The sequence below is a fragment of the Culex quinquefasciatus genome, chromosome 1 (genome assembly GCF_015732765.1).
Source record: "Culex quinquefasciatus strain JHB chromosome 1, VPISU_Cqui_1.0_pri_paternal, whole genome shotgun sequence".
Taxonomy (NCBI): Eukaryota; Metazoa; Arthropoda; class Insecta; order Diptera; family Culicidae; genus Culex; species Culex quinquefasciatus.
In genome coordinates, this window is record NC_051861.1 from 31,870,299 (window position 1) to 31,886,263 (window position 15,965).

Genomic DNA, 15,965 nt, shown 5'->3' on the forward strand with positions numbered 1-15,965 from the left:
AATGGTGCGCTAGTGTGTGTGAGGTCGGGCTTAGATAACTCTCGATACGAGAAATTAAAAGTGAGAGTGTGTGCAACATGGAGTTAAACTTTCTGTGCAGTTGCTGTGAAGGTTCCCATGGCACATCGAAAATTTTAACTCCATGTTGCACGCACACACTCTCACTTTTAATTTCTCGATTCTCTGGGTCACCCTGCAATCTTTCGTGGTGTGCGTGTGTTGACGCGCAGTTTTGACAGACGTCAAAGTCGTTCTTCCATCAGTCAGTTTTGAAAGGAGGAAAATTTGAGCGACCACACAGCAGAGTTTGTGTTGTTTCCTAAATTTTGTGAGATTTTATCGTGCAAGAAAGCCCCGTAAAGGTGTATCCGAAAGCCTGAGCAGAATCTGTGATATCAGTACAGCAGCACACCCCCCCTCGTTAAAGACTTTGCCACACACCGACCACCAGCGCGGACATTTCGGGAGCAAAAATGACCAACAAGTACGATGCGTAAGTGTTTCGCCATTTCAGCAGCAAAGGGGGGGAAGAAAGAGGGAGCTGGATTTTCTAGGTTATAAAATTCTCGGCGGAACCATTTCCGTGTTGTTTATCTTTCCCCTTGTTTCAGACTGAAACCCTACGGCAGCGATAGCGATGACAGCGGCGACGAGGGCACCGACTTTGACGTGGACAAACTGGAACCGCTGGAAGTGGGCCCCGGGGAGCACAAGCTACAGTACACGTACTGTCTTTGGTTTGGGAAGAAGGGTTCACATCGGGCGGCGGTAAGTTGAGAAAGGATGAGGAGGATATTTTGGTTTCGACGCTGAATGGGATTGTTTTTTTTTTGCTTGCAGGAATACCAGAAATCGCTCCACTTTGTGGGTCGATGTGCCAGCGTCGAGCAGTGGTGGACGCTCTACTGCCATCTCATAAAGCCTACGGTGTTGAAACCGTTCCGAAAGTTGCATCTATTCAAGGTAGGTACTCTTGTTTGGGAGATTTTTTGCTGTTGAATAATTATGAACTATTCTTGTAAAGCTTGTGGAACAGTTAACAGAGAACATGTAGGGCAAAACGGGAGGAAAAGTGCATAGAAAAATATTAGCAACAGCCTAAACAATTTTTGATTTGTTTTCCAACTCTCAAACCAATGTTAGCAAACGTAGGCCATTAGGTCATTACATTATTCAATTCAATTCAATTCAGTTTATTTTTCAGGTTTAGCTTTGAACATCAAGTTAGTTTAAGATCTAAATAGAGTTTTGGAGGATCCTTGCAGCTATGTCTAATAGTCATGTATCTTTAGATGCCATTAATTTTATGTTACAAAGTAAGCTTTCAACAGGAAAACACATCAAACAAAAACCTGTTTCTCTTGCTGATAGAAGGGGATAGTTAGAGGAAAATTGGGGTTTCTTACAAACTAGATCACAGAGATTACGGCACAAGGTTGACGATCAAGTCATTTTCTGACATTGAGCATCTTGTCCAGAAATTGCGAAGTAGGCGGGAAGTCCACGAGTCCAGCTCTTCGACTCCCGAAGCGTCCTCCAGCTCGGCAGTTGGGAAGTTGAATGGGAGATCCAGCATCATTTTGAGCAGCTTGTTTTGTCGAACTTGGAGTTTCTTTCGCCGAGATTGAGCACAGCCGTGCCATGCTGGGAAGCCGTACGAAAGGGTTGGGCGGAAGATCAATTTGTACAGCAGGATCTTGTTTCTGCTGCTGAGTCGCGATCGTCGGCTGACGAGAGGGTACAGCATTCTGGTGAGTTTGCTACATTTCTCCAGAGATGCTGCGACGTGCTTGTCAAACTTAAGTTTGGGGTCAAACTCTAGTCCAAGATATTTGACTTGTTCCGACCAGGGGACGGCGTGGCCCATCGACACGACCTGCGACTGTGGAAGAAAGCGTTCACTTCGCCTCCGGGTAAAAAAGATGGCTTGCGTTTTTGCAGGATTGATCTTGATCTTCCAGCGCCGCTGGTAGTCTTCTAGCTTGTTCTGGGCCGATTGCAGCTTCTCGATGATGATTTCTGGATGCTTGTCGGCGGAGGCGAATCCCGTGTCATCCGCGAACATGTAGTACTCGACGCCGTTCACCATCACCACGTCCGACGTGAAGATGTTGTACAGGATCGGGCTGAGTACAGCACCTTGGGGGACCCCGAAAGGAATCAGCTGGGGACGTGATAGTTCACCGTCGACGATCACTTGGAAGCTTCGGTTTTCAAGAAGGAGTGCAAAAGTTTGAGGATATATTGCGGAAATCCAGCTAGCTTCATTTTGTGCAGAATGGCGTCCTGCCAGACGGAATCGTACGCCTTCTCAACGTCCAAGAGTATCATGCCCACTGATTGGCCACGAGCGAAGGACTGCTGGATGCTCTGCGTAAGACGCACGAGTTGGTGATTTGTCGAGTGCCCTCGTTTGAAGCCGAACTGTTGTCGGGGAATGACAGTACGACTTTCAAGGTGGCTCTCGATACGGGACAGAATAACACGCTCGAGGATTTTACTCATCGTTGGCAGAAGGCTGATTGGGCGATAGTTCGAAGGGAGCGTTACGTCCTTGCCCACCTTTGGAATTCCTCTGACAATCGCATGCTTCCAGCTACTCGGAAAATAGGAGAGCGCAAGACAAGCGTTGACGATTTTTGTAAGCACCACAATCCCTTTCCGTGGCAGGCGCTTTAATACGATGTTCCCCACCTTGTCCAGACCAGGCGCTTTCTTTGGTTTTAGCGACTGGATTATCCGTTGTAGTTCTTTCGGGCGGACGACAGGCGCAGCGGCCGTCGTGCTGTCCGTAGCGGTGATGTGAGCTACTGATTCTTCAACTTGGGCTATGACTGACGGTTCGCTGGGTAAGGTGTTACGGTGAGCGTTGGCGAAGCTATCCGCCAGCAAGTTTGCCTTTTCCGACGGAGCAGCAACAAGGGAGTCGCCATTCTTCAATGGGGGAGTGTATTTCACACTGTTGCGAAGAGCCTTGCTGATTCTCCACATGTCCTTTGCGCCGTTTTCCAGGTGCCGGATGCTGTTGCTGAAGTGCTGGTTCCTGGCTATAGTACATTCGTTGCGGATCCGCACGTTAAGTGCCTCGACTATGTCCGCGAGAAGCGGATCACGAGTGCGGAACCATTGCCGTCGTCGGGTATTCCTCAGCTGCACCAATCGTCGAGTGGACTCGGCAAACTCGGCCTCCTTGTACGATCGCACATGAGCGGTCGGAACAGCAGTTGATTCAGCTTCGATAATAAACGAGGTGAACATCGCAATGCACCTGTCTATCGCTTCAGGGCTCTCCAGATTCGTGACCAGCGGGGAAGTCAAGTCGATTTTCTCATTCAGCACTCTTTGGAACACCTGCCAGTTTGCGCGAGAATAGCAACGCGTAGCAGGGCGCGTTTGGTTGAAAGGTACACTGATGTTTACATCAAAGCGCACCGGTAGGTGATCCGACGACAAATCGTTGACAACGGTCAGCGAAGACATGTCCACGAAGTTGTTGGACAGGACAAGATCCAGCGTGGAAGGCCGACGACCTCCTTTGGGATGGTAGGAGTGGGTCAGAGGGGCGTGGATGAAGAAGTCGGATGAGCTCGCCCGGGAGGCGAGGATGTTTCCGGCTTTGTTTGCTCTGAGGCAATTCCACTGGCGATGGCGAGCGTTCAGGTCCCCCGCTACAAAGAATGGAACCGTTCTCCTCACCAGTGTGTTGATGTCCCGCTTGAAAGTCGTCCACGTTGAGCCACGGTGAACTCCCGGAAAGTAGACCGCGATGATGTGGACCGGTTGGGCTGCGTTTAGTATCTCGATCCCGACTGTCTCGATAGCTGAAGTGTTGATGTCAAGAATCTTGAAGTGGATGTCTTTCCTGATGGCAATCAAAACACCACCGCCACGCTCGTCGTCCTGGTTTTCTCGGTCAGCTCGGACGCATCGATAGTCAGGATGGAAGAAAGATTGTTTTGGTTTAAGCCACGTCTCCGACACGGTTGCTATGTCGATGTGGTGTCGGGAGAGAAAGTCAAAGAACTCGAGTTTCTTCGGCAGGACCGACCTGCCGTTCCAGTTAACAATTTTAAGTTGGTTGAGATTAGCCATGGTAAATATACTTGACCATCAGCTCTGCAAGAGCGTTGAACTGCTGCAGCTTTGAGCGACATCCACTCAAGCGGGCGAACATGTCCCGGGCGAGAGCCAGGAACTCGGAGATGGAGAAAAGACCTTCACCTTCAGCGTCGACATCTGGTGCAGGAGGCAAGCTTGTTGCAGACACTTGGGCATAGGTCCGATGGCCTGCTGGGAAATTGCTGGTTCTTGGACCGGACCTTTGTTGACCCAGGCTCGGAAAAGCTTCCCGAGACGTATGATTTGGTGCAGGTTGACGAACCGGTTTCTTCTTCCTCTTCTCCAACTCATCCAGAAACTTTTTCCTAGAAGGGCAGCCTTGGAAGTTGGCAGTATGACTGCCTCCACAGTTGGCACACTTCAGCTTGGACTTCGAGTTGTTCTGGTCGTTCAACTCCATCTTCCTTGGCAGGCTACACACGTCGGTGAGATGCTGGCCGCCGCATTTGACACATTTAGGCGAGAGGTAGCAGTGGGTAGACCCATGGCCAAAGCGCTGACATCGGTGGCACTGGGCCACCTCATTCGGCCTCCGGGAGTAGTACCTCCACGAAACAACCACGTTGAACAACGCCTTCGTTTTTCGCAGATCCTGCAGCTTCGTCGACCCGCGATCAAAATACAGCAAGTAGAGTGCATGTTGGTCAACAGCAGACTTAGACGATGACAGCACTTTTATGTCTCGTGGGAGTATGTTGACTCTGGCCAGTTCTTCCTTGACATCCTCAACCTCTGCGAGTGGTAGCCCAGAGAGCACAAATTTGGACGGAGCTTTTCCAGAAGAGTCGTGGGTGAAAAACTTCACGTTCTTACTCTTCAGTACCGACACTGCTTTGTCGAACACCTCTTTCGACTTAGTCAAAAACTGCACAGACGTCCGGGTGTGCTTGAGTAGAAATGCCTCGCTCCTTGGCAAACCGTTATCGTTCAGCAGCTTGAAGACATCGCCCACCGAGAGGTCCATCACGTGGATTGGGGGGAGTCTGACCTTGGGAGCTTTCTTTGCTTGTTCCACTCCGTTTTGCCCGTCACCGTTGTCGTCGTCATCGAGTATATCGAAATCATTCCGCAAGGGAATGAATGGTGGAATTCTGTTGTTGCTGGTGTTCATCGTGTCGTCGATCGGAACTCCTCCGCCACCGCCCGGTACGGCGGGCAGTCTTGTTGAGATCGGGTTCAGCGGTATGTCTTTGAGCAGACCTTCGTCGTACAGGCTCAGTTTTTGTGAGGTTAAGTTCACTCCTCCTCGGGTGGAATTCTTCTGGATGGATCCTACCGTGGTCCGGGTGGACGCATCCTGTGTGCCCTGGTTTAGCGTAACTTTAGGTTTCCCCAGGATGACGAATCGCGGAATTTAGCAGCGATCGCGTCGAGAATTCGCAAAAAAACAGCGCAGCGCGAGAATGCTTGTTTGTTGTCATCCAAGTAGGGATGCTCACCGTCATTACATTATTCGACGACATAAATTTTTACCAATATATTATCGTTTATTGAAAATTCGGCTACATATTATGCCAACACCAAATACCATTTTAGTGAAATTTAAATTTCAGGAAATGCATTGAAACATCCTCTATTACCCGGAATCTAGATTTTGAAAAAGTGGCTAATAACCCTTTTTTCGATTACTAAATTTTACTGATACCGTCGTTAGTACATCGTTCAATAGAAAAATACTGAACCCTTGAGTGAGGTCCAATCCAATAACTGTTAGCCGGCATCGAAATTATGGAAAAGTATAGTTCATATCATCTCGATCTTGAGTATTCGGTGGTGTTAGCCAGTACTTACTAAATTTCGACTTTCTTTGTGATAGCTGACAGAACACTCCAATCGTTTTCACCACAACATCCTGACTTTGACATTCAACTTTCGTTCGTTTCGACCTCCCTCTAGAAATACATTCGCTCAGAGATCGGTCTTTTGACATTCTACCGAGATTTCGATCATCTCTCCCATGATCGCATTCAAATGACTTCTGTCACCACGCAGCAAACACAAGAAAGAGAGAGAGAGACGAAAACGAGAGAAAGAGAAGGAGCACGAGGTTTCGTTCGGGCGGCTGCTTGAGTGGTGCTCATTTTTCGTTCGTTTCGTCTTTGTGTTTTCGTTTACCGACCGTTGCCAAGCAATGACGATCGTGATAGGCGTTTTGATCGCTGACAGAGAGTGTTATTAAATATCGAGCAGACCCATTCAGTGGCAGATCCCTTTTCAAAAAATGGCGATAGCCTTCGCGCTGCTTCCCGTTTATGGCTTGATTGTTGAGGAAATTGCAAACCTCTTTTTACTCCTTAGCTTCCTACACCTGGACTGAACGAGCTAACCTCTTGGTTAGACCGGGGCCAACATTTACTTCCCCGTCCGACGGAAGGCGTGATCAGACAAATCTCGTCTCGAAAAATGCCACCGGCAACTTCTGGGATCGAACCCAGTCCAACTGGGGTGAGAGGCAACCACGCTAACCACTACACAAATGTTTGCCTCATTTCCCATTAAATAATACAAGATTTGCAAAATATTCACCGTTAAGTTCCCAATTCGCAAAAGTTGTTAGGACTCCAACATGTTTTCTCCCATTTCACTTGTTGTTCCAAAAAGTTTCTCAGCAACTGCTGCTGTCAAATCGTCTGTTTGACAATCCGCTGATCGCAGGGGGCGAGCGAGAAGCAAGATAGGAAAGTGCGGTCAAGTTTGAATTGGGTCCTAAAATGAAGCTTAGATTGCTGATATTTTTGTTTACAGCGATAAAGCTTATTTTTCTGAGTACAATGACCCTTTGTACGACCACAAAGAGTTTAAAATGGATTTTTAAATCAATTTTGAAAAATTAACCTCGCGGTCCTTCTTGACAGAAAAGCTCCTACTTGACATCTCGTTCCAAGGGGACCATAGTTGATCCATCGAAAAAATGTTGTCTTGTCAAATTTTTTTTTTGAGTTAAAATGAAAAAAAAAAAAAGATCAGAAATGGTTTTTAATCGTGTTTTTTACTGTTGTACATAAAAATTGACACAGGGCTTTAGTATCCAATTCGGGGTGGAACGTCATTTCGTCAGTGATAGTAGTTTATGCAACTAGGTGCATAAAGAAGATTTGTTTAGCACAAATCGTACATAAATACGACAAGTGCTGAAAAAATCGAGTTTTGCATCAAGTTTTTTGAAATTCTGAAAAAAGAGAAAAAAAAAAATTGGCGTCCAAGAGATTGGCCATCTTATAAGTACAGTAGTTGTTCGGTAACTGAGCGTTGTTTAACTGGGCCGTAGCCCAGTTAGAATGCAGACAAACGTCAAAAAACCAAAACAAACCGAAATGACCGAGGGGTTAATGGATGCAAAAATCATGTTAAATAAATGAATAAACTTTTTTCAAACATTTATACAAATCAATTAAAGAAATATGATAAGTATGCATTGTAAATAAATCTGAGTAGTTTTTATTTTTATATTTCTTCTGGAAAATATTATGCATTGATGGTCTTCTCGTTATTTTTTGTTCAGCCCAGTTAACGAGCAGCATTTGGTGACTGGGCTACGTTATCAGCCCAGTTACCGAACAAGTACTGTATACTTGTTTTCCGACTCAGTACCCTGTGAATTCTGAAATAGTTTGTTTTGTCATATTTTTTCCAACCACCGTCAATATCAAATTACAGTAGTTGTTCGGTAACTGGGCGTTGTTTAACTGGGCTGCTTTTTAACTGGGCGCTCGATAACTGGGCCGTAGCCCAGTTAAAAAGCAGACAAACGTCAAAAAACCAAAACAAACCAAAATGACCGAGGGGTTCATGGATGCAAAAATCATGTTCAAAAAATAAAAAACTTTTTTCAAACTTTTGTTTAATTTCAAGTTACAACTAAAGAAATATGAAAAGAAAGCATTGTAAATAAATTTGAGCAACTTTTATTTTTATATTTCATCTGGAAAATATTATGCATCGGTGGTCCCCTCGTTATTTTTTGTTCAGCCCAGTTAACGAGCAACATTCGGTAACTGGGCTACGTTCTCAGCCCAGTTACCGAACAACTACTGTATTTTTTTTCCAAGATCTGAAGAAGGATGAGTGAGTTCGAAACCGATTCTGATTGTCTTATCGACATTCCGGGAAAATCGAAGGCGCAGTATAAAGCTACCTAAGCGTCCAGATTGGCTAGTCAAGAATCGTGTTCAAGCCACTGACGATAAGTGCTTGCTGTCCGGATGGCTATCGCCCGAAAAGGTCAAAAATCCGCACAAAAAAAATCATGTTTTTGAAGGAAACAGATGACTTCATTAATTTGGCTACAAAGTTAAATTCAAGGTTATTACGGACGGCGCGGATTTGCTGGCTAATTTTGCTTAGGTGCGGATTTCGCGCGGATGTGAAATTTGGTAAATATTTAAAATAATTGAGAGTGATAAAATTACTTTCAAGTAATAAAGAAAAGTATTATCAGGGAATCAGGGATTTTTTTTTAAATTTGCTTCGATTTCTGTTACTGAAACAAAATTGAGTTTTCTTCCGAAAATGTTTGTTTGTATGTTCTTAATAAAAAACGTCAAAAAAATCTTCATTAAGAGATTATTTTTTAAATTTATTGATGAGGATTTCTTAAACATATTTATTACTACACTCAACTAATTTTTACATTCAAAAATGAAAGCTACAATATTCAAAACTCGAAGATTCAGAAATTAAAAATATTTTTGAGTTTTATAGTCTTTAGTCTATAGAATACAAATATGCAAATATGCAAAATTGTATAAATTTATAATTTAAAAAAAATAATTCAAAGCTAAAAAAAATTGGAATTCACAATTCAAACAAATTAATTCAAATTTAATTTAAGAATTTAAAAATTTAAAGAGTTAAAAATGATGAATTCTAAAAATTAAAAATTAAAAACGACCAAGAGAACAAAAGATAATACATGCTCAAATTCTTAAATTCTTAAATTCTTAAATTCTTAAATTCTTAAATTCTTAAATTCTTAAATTCTTAAATTCTTAAATTCTTAAATTCTTAAATTCTTAAATTCTTAAATTCTTAAATTCTTAAATTCTTAAATTCTTAAATTCTTAAATTCTTAAATTCTTAAATTCTTAAATTCTTAAATTCTTAAATTCTTAAATTCTTAAATTCTTAAATTCTTAAATTCTTAAATTCATAAATTCTTAAATTCTTAAATTCTTAAATTCTTAAATTCTTAAATTCTTAAATTCTTAAATTCTTAAATTCTTAGATTCTTAAATTCTTAAATTCTTAAATTCTTAAATTCTTAAATTCTTAAATTCTTAAATTCTTAAATTCTTAAATTCTTAAATTCTTAAATTCTTAAATTCTTAAATTCTTAAATTCTTAAATTCTTAAATTCTTAAATTCTTAAATTCTTAAATCTTAAATTCTTAAATTCTTAAATTCTTAAATTCTTAAATTCTTAAATTCTTAAATTCTTAAATCTTAAATTCTTAAATTCTTAAATTCTTAAATTCTTAAATTCTTAAATTCTTAAATTCTTAAATTCTTAAATTCTTAAATTCTTAAATTCTTAAATTCTTAAATTCTTAAATTCTTAAATTCTTAAATTCTTAAATTCTTAAATTCTTAAATTCTTAAATTCTTAAATTCTTAAATTCTTAAATTCTTAAATTCTTAAATTCTTAAATTCTTAAATTCTTAAATTCTTAAATTCTTAAATTCTTAAATTCTTAAATTCTTAAATTCATAAATTTAAATTCTATTCTTAAATTCTTAAATTCTTAAATTCTTAAATTCTTAAATTCTTAAATTCTTAAATTCTTAAATTCTTAAATTCTTAAATTCTTAAATTCTTAAATTCTTAAATTCTTAAATTCTTAAATTCTTAAATTCTTAAATTCTTAAATTCTTAAATTCTTAAATTCTTAAATTCTTAAATTCTTAAATTCTTAAATTCTTAAATTCTTAAATTCTTAAATTCTTAAATTTTAAATTCTTAAATTCTTAAATTCTTAAATTCTTAAATTCTTAAATTCTTAAATTCTTAAATTCTTAAATTCTTAAATTCTTAAATTCTTAAATTCTTAAATTCTTAAATTCTTAAATTCTTAAATTCTTAAATTCTTAAATTCTTAAATTTTAAATTCTTAAATTTAAATTCTTAAATTCTTAAATTCTTAAATTCTTAAATTCTTAAATTCTTAAATTCTTAAATTCTTAAATTCTTAAATTCTTAAATTCTTAAATTCTTAAATTCTTAAATTCTTAAATTCTTAAATTCTTAAATTCTTAAATTCTTAAATTCTTAAATTCTTAAATTCTTAAATTCTTAAATTCTTAAATTCTTAAATTAAATTTTAAATTTTAAATTCTTAAATTCTTAAATTCTAAATTTAAATTCTTAAATTCTTAAATTCTTAAATTCTTAAATTCTTAAATTCTTAAATTCTTAAATTCTTAAATTCTTAAATTCTTAAATTTAAATTCTTAAATTCTTAAATTCTTAAATTCTTAATTCTTAAATTCTTAAATTCTTAAATTCTTAAATTCTTAAATTCTTAGATTCTTAAATTCTTAAATTCTTAAATTCTTAAATTTTAAATTCATAAATTCTTAAATTTAAATTCTTAAATTCTTAAATTCTTAAATTCTTAAATTCTTAAATTCTTAAATTCTTAAAATCTTAAATTCTTAAATTCTTAAATTCTTAAATTCTTAAAATCTTAAATTCTTAAATTCTTAAATTCTTAAATTCTTAAATTCTTAAATTCTTAAATTCTTAAATTCTTAAATTCTTAAATTCTTAAATTCTTAAATTCATAAATTTAAATTCTTAAATTCTTAAATTCTTAAATTCTTAAATTCTTAAATTCTTAAATTCTTAAATTCTTAAATTCTTAAATTCATAAATTCATAAATTCTTAATTTAAATTTTAAATTCTTAAATTCTTAAATCTTAAATTCTTAAATTCTTAAATTCTTAAATTCTTAAATTCTTAAATTCTTAAATTCCTAAATTCTTAAATTCTTAAATTCTTAAATTCTTAAATTCTTAAATTCCTAAATTCTTAAATTCTCAAATTCTTAAATTCTTGAATTCTTGAATTCTTGAATTCTTAAATTTTAAATTCTTAAATTCCTAAATTTTAAATTCTTAAATTCTTAAATTCCTAAATTCTTAAATTCTTAAATTCTTAAATGCATAAATTCTTCAATTCTTAAATTCTTAAATTCATAAATTCTTAAATTCTTAAATTCTTAAATTCTTAAATTCTTAAATTCTTAAATTCTTAAAATCTTAAATTCTTAAATTCTTAATTCTTAAATTTAAATTCTTAAATTCTTAAATTCTTAAATTCTAAATTCTTAAATTCTTAAATTCTTAAATTCTTAAAATCTTAAATTCTTAAATTCTTAAATTCTTAAATTCTTAAATTCTTAAATTCTTAAATTCTTAAATTCTTAAATTCTTAAATTCTTAAATTCTTAAATTCTTAAATTCTTAAATTCTTAAATTCTTAAATTCTTAAATTCTTAAATTCTTAAATTCTTAAATTCTTAAATTCTTAAATTCTTAAATTCTTAAATTCTTAAATTCTTAAATTCTTAAATTCTTAAATTCTTAAATTCTTAAATTCTTAAATTCTTAAATTCTTAAATTCTTAAATTCTTAAATTCTTAAATTCTTAAATTCTTAAATTCTTAAATTCTTAAATTCTTAAATTCTTAAATTCTTAAATTCTTAAATTTTAAATTCTTAAATTCTTAAATTCTTAAATTCTTAAATTCTTAAATTCTTAAATTTAAATTAAATTCTTAAATTCTTAAATTCTTAAATTCTTAAATTCTTAAATTCTTAAATTCTTAAATTCTTAAATTTAAATTCTAAATTCTAAATTCTCAAATTCTTAAATTCTTGAATTCTTAAATTCTTAAATTCTTAAATTCTTAAATTCTTAAATTCTTAAATTCTTAAATTCTTAAATTCTTAAATTCTAAAATTCTTAAATTCTTAAATTCTTAAATTCTTAAATTCTTAAATTCTTAAATTCTTAAATTCTTAAATTCTTAAATTCTTAAATTCTTAAATTCCTAAATTCTTAAATTCTTAAATTTTAAATTCTTAAATTCTTAAATTCTTAAATTCCTAAATTCTTAAATTCTCAAATTCTTAAATTCTTGAATTCTTGAATTCTTGAATTCTTAAATTCTTAAATTCTTAAATTCCTAAATTCTTAAATTCTTAAATTCTTAAATTCCTAAATTCTTAAATTCTTAAATTCTTAAATGCATAAATTCTTCAATTCTTAAATTCATAAATTCTTAAATTCTTAAATTCTTAAATTCTTAAATTCTTAAATTCTTAAATTCTTAAATTCTTAAAATCTTAAATTCTTAAATTCTTAAATTCTTAAATTCTTAAATTCTAAATTCTAAATTCTTAATTCTTAAATTCTTAAATTCTTAAATTCTTAAATTCTTAAATTCTTAAAATCTTAAATTCTTAAATTCTTAAATTCTTAAATTCTTAAATTCTTAAATTCTTAAATTCTTAAATTCTTAAATTCTTAAATTCTTAAATTCTTAAAATCTTAAATTCTTAAATTCTTAAATTCTTAAATTCTTAAATTCTTAAATTCTTAAATTCTTAAATTCTTAAATTCTTAAATTCTTAAATTCTTAAATTCTTAAATTCTTAAATTCTTAAATTCTTAAATTCTTAAATTCTTAAATTCTTAAATTCTTAAATTCTTAAATTCTTAAATTCTTAAATTCTCAAATTCTTAAATTCTTAAATTCTTAAATGCATAAATTCTTCAATTCTTAAATTCTTAAATTCATAAATTCTTAAATTCTTAAATTCTTAAATTCTTAAATTCTTAAATTCTTAAATTCTTAAATTCTTAAAATCTTAAATTCTTAAATTCTTAAATTCTTAAATTCTTAAATTCTTAAATTCTTAAATTCTTAAATTCTTAAATTCTTAAATTCTTAAATTCTTAAATTCTTAAATTCTTAAATTCTTAAATTCTTAAATTCTTAAATTCTTAAATTCTTAAATTCTTAAATTCTTAAATTTAAATTCTTAAATTCTTAAATTCTTAAATTCTTAAATTCTTAAATTCTTAAATTCTTAAATTCTTAAATTCTTAAATTCTTAAATTCTTAAATTCTTAAATTCTAAAATTCTTAAATTCTTAAATTCTTAAATTCTTAAATTCTTAAATTCTTAAATTCTTAAATTCTTAAATTTAAATTCTTAATTCTTAAATTCTTAAATTCTTAAATTCTTAAATTCTTAAATTCTTAAATTCTTAAATTCTTAAATTCTTAAATTCTTAAATTCTTAAATTCTTAAATTCTTAAATTCTTAAATTCTTAAATTCTTAAATTCTTAAATTCTTAAATTCTTAAATTCTTAAATTCTTAAATTCTTAAATTCTTAAATTCTTAAATTCTTAAATTCTTAAATTCTTAAATTCTTAAATTCTTAAATTCTAAAATTCTTAAATTCTTAAATTCCTAAATTCTTAAATTCTTAAATTCTTAAATTCTTAAATTCTTAAATTCTTAAATTCTTAAATTCTTAAATTCCTAAATTCTTAAATTCTCAAATTCTTAAATTCTTGAATTCTTGAATTCTTGAATTCTTAAATTCTTAAATTCTTAAATTCTTAAATTCTTAAATTCTTAAATTCTTAAATTCTTAAATTCTTAAATTCTTAAATTCTTAAATTCTTAAATTCTTAAATTCTTAAATTCTTAAATTCTTAAATTCTTAAATTCCTAAATTCTTAAATTCTTAAATTCTTAAATTCTTAAATTCTTAAATTCCTAAATTCTTAAATTCTCAAATTCTTAAATTCTTGAATTCTTGAATTCTTGAATTCTTAAATTCTTAAATTCTTAAATTCCTAAATTCTTAAATTCTTAAATTCTTAAATTCCTAAATTCTTAAATTCCTAAATTCTTAAATGCATAAATTCTTCAATTCTTAAATTCTTAATAAAATCATACAAATTTGGAGGTTCGATTTTTATGAGTGACTCTTTGGCGAGAATCATCAAGTACAAACTGTGTTAAAATTCCAAATCCATAGATTTATGAACTTTTAAGATTTTCAAATTTATAAATCTTATGATCATTTTCATTCCATAATTTTTTGATTTTTTTTTATTTTTCAAATTTATATTTCAAAATGTTTTAATTAATATTTAGAATTTCTCTTTTTGCCAAAATTATTGTTATGGCTTTGCCCTCTGCTAGCAAAAATAAATTTGTCCATAAAATTTTCGGCGTTTCAAGAATCTGCGTTCTGAGATTCGGCCTCATGTGGCTATTCTTGATATAAAATTGCATTTATTGAATACAATTTTATTTCCTTTGATGGATCTCTTGATTTTTGCTCCAAAATATTTTTTTAATTCATAAAAATAAAATCTCTTGTATGTTTGTCGCGAAATTATTTTTGTTAATATGGCGCGGATTGGGTTTGAGGCGGCGCGAATTTGGCGCGGATTTTTTTTTAGACTGCTCCGTAACAACCCTGTAAATTTAATGAGAGTAAAAAAAAAACCTAGTTAAACCTAATACCAGGAAAAAAATCACATGGATTCAAAACAGTGAAAATTTTAATGACAAGACAAATTGATAGTTTCACCACGGAATTGCAAAAATCGATTAAGATATTCGATAATTCGTAATTATTAGAAATCTTTTATCTCTGACATGAGATATCGACAACTGAAAATAATTTACAGTACATAACTTGGTACAGAACGTAAAATTTTGCTAAGTGTAACGACCGAATCCACCAAGCGTCCCTATTCATCGGTGAACCCATTTTTCGCTCCTCTCTTTCCCCAGAGTGGCATAAAGCCCATGTGGGAGGACCCCGGCAATGTGCGCGGCGGCAAGTGGGTCATCCGGTTGAAAAAAAACAAAATCGACCGCGCGTGGGAGAACGTCTGCATGGCGATGCTGGGCGAGCAGTTCCTGGTGGGGCCGGAAATCTGCGGCGTCGTCCTGTCCACGCAGTTCCCCGAGGATCTGCTGTCCATCTGGAACCGGACGGCGACGGACACGACCAGCACGAACCGCATCCGGGACACGTTACGAAGAATCCTGAACCTACCTCCGTCGACGCACATGGAATACAAACCGCACTGCGATAGTCTTAAGTACCTCTGAAGGCCGCCTCCGCCACCGTCGCCGTCGTCGTCGTCGTCGTCGTCGTCTCCGTTATTCTGTTGATTCGCGACTCTCTCTATCTCTCTCGTTTTTTCCCTTTGTAAATTTTGTGTAAGAGAAAACGTCTTGATACCATCAATAAAAAGAAAGAAAATAGCTAACTGAAAGCAGCTAGGAACTGAAGTAAGAAAAAAAGGCGTTGACTTATTAAACTTAACACAAATTATGCTGAGCATAAAAAAGAAATGAATTGTACCGACACAGCCCAGCTGGCGGCAAACTGAGCAGAATAAAAGTTCTTTATTTATTTCCTTAAAATTGATAGAGAAATGTCTTTTCGGAAAAAAAATACACAATTTTCACAGGATTTTTGCCACCTTCCCTTGTTAGCTAGATTAGTCTGAAAAACGCGTAACGATGTCCTTCCTCCGCTGGGTTGTCGCTGGTCTCGAAACGGAAATACAGAGAAAGCAGTTTTGACAGAAAGCGTTGAAAGTGTTTTACTGAAATATCACACTTCTTGAAAGGGTTTCAAACTTTGTCACAATGAAATGTTGAAAATATGTCGGCGTGCCTTCCGAGTTAAGATGCTATGAAAAACTATAAGAATCTATCAGAGTACGGGAATAATAACTGAGCCAAAATGGAAAAAAATATCACCCTTCCACTGACATTCTAATATGCTTACACGCATG

At 33.9% G+C, this 15,965-nt stretch overlaps 1 protein-coding gene across 2 annotated transcripts; it reads left to right on the forward strand.

Moving 5' to 3' along the window:
* The first annotated feature begins 245 nt into the window (after positions 1–245).
* Positions 246–15,756, forward strand: LOC6044853 (eukaryotic translation initiation factor 4E type 2). Of its 2 annotated transcripts, none has more exons than XM_038248230.1 (4): positions 246–493; positions 612–768; positions 841–963; positions 14,947–15,756. In XM_038248230.1, exons 1-4 carry the CDS (start codon positions 474–476, stop codon positions 15,268–15,270), a joined length of 624 nt encoding a protein of 207 aa, XP_038104158.1. In that variant the 5' UTR covers positions 246–473; the 3' UTR covers positions 15,271–15,756. The 2 variants fall into 2 exon arrangements, with proteins under 2 accessions (XP_038104158.1, XP_038104159.1); XM_038248231.1 differs by having other exon boundaries at positions 246–484.
* The last annotated feature ends 209 nt before the right edge of the window (positions 15,757–15,965 follow it).

Excerpts from the sequence above, each read along its gene's own strand:
- LOC6044853 (XM_038248230.1), top strand. The coding sequence starts at position 474 with ATGACCAACAAGTACGATGC. Across the intron at positions 494-611 it reads ATGACCAACAAGTACGATGC|ACTGAAACCCTACGGCAGCG; the intron begins GTAAGTGTTTCG and ends CCCTTGTTTCAG. Across the intron at positions 964-14,946 it reads GAAAGTTGCATCTATTCAAG|AGTGGCATAAAGCCCATGTG; the intron begins GTAGGTACTCTT and ends CTCTTTCCCCAG.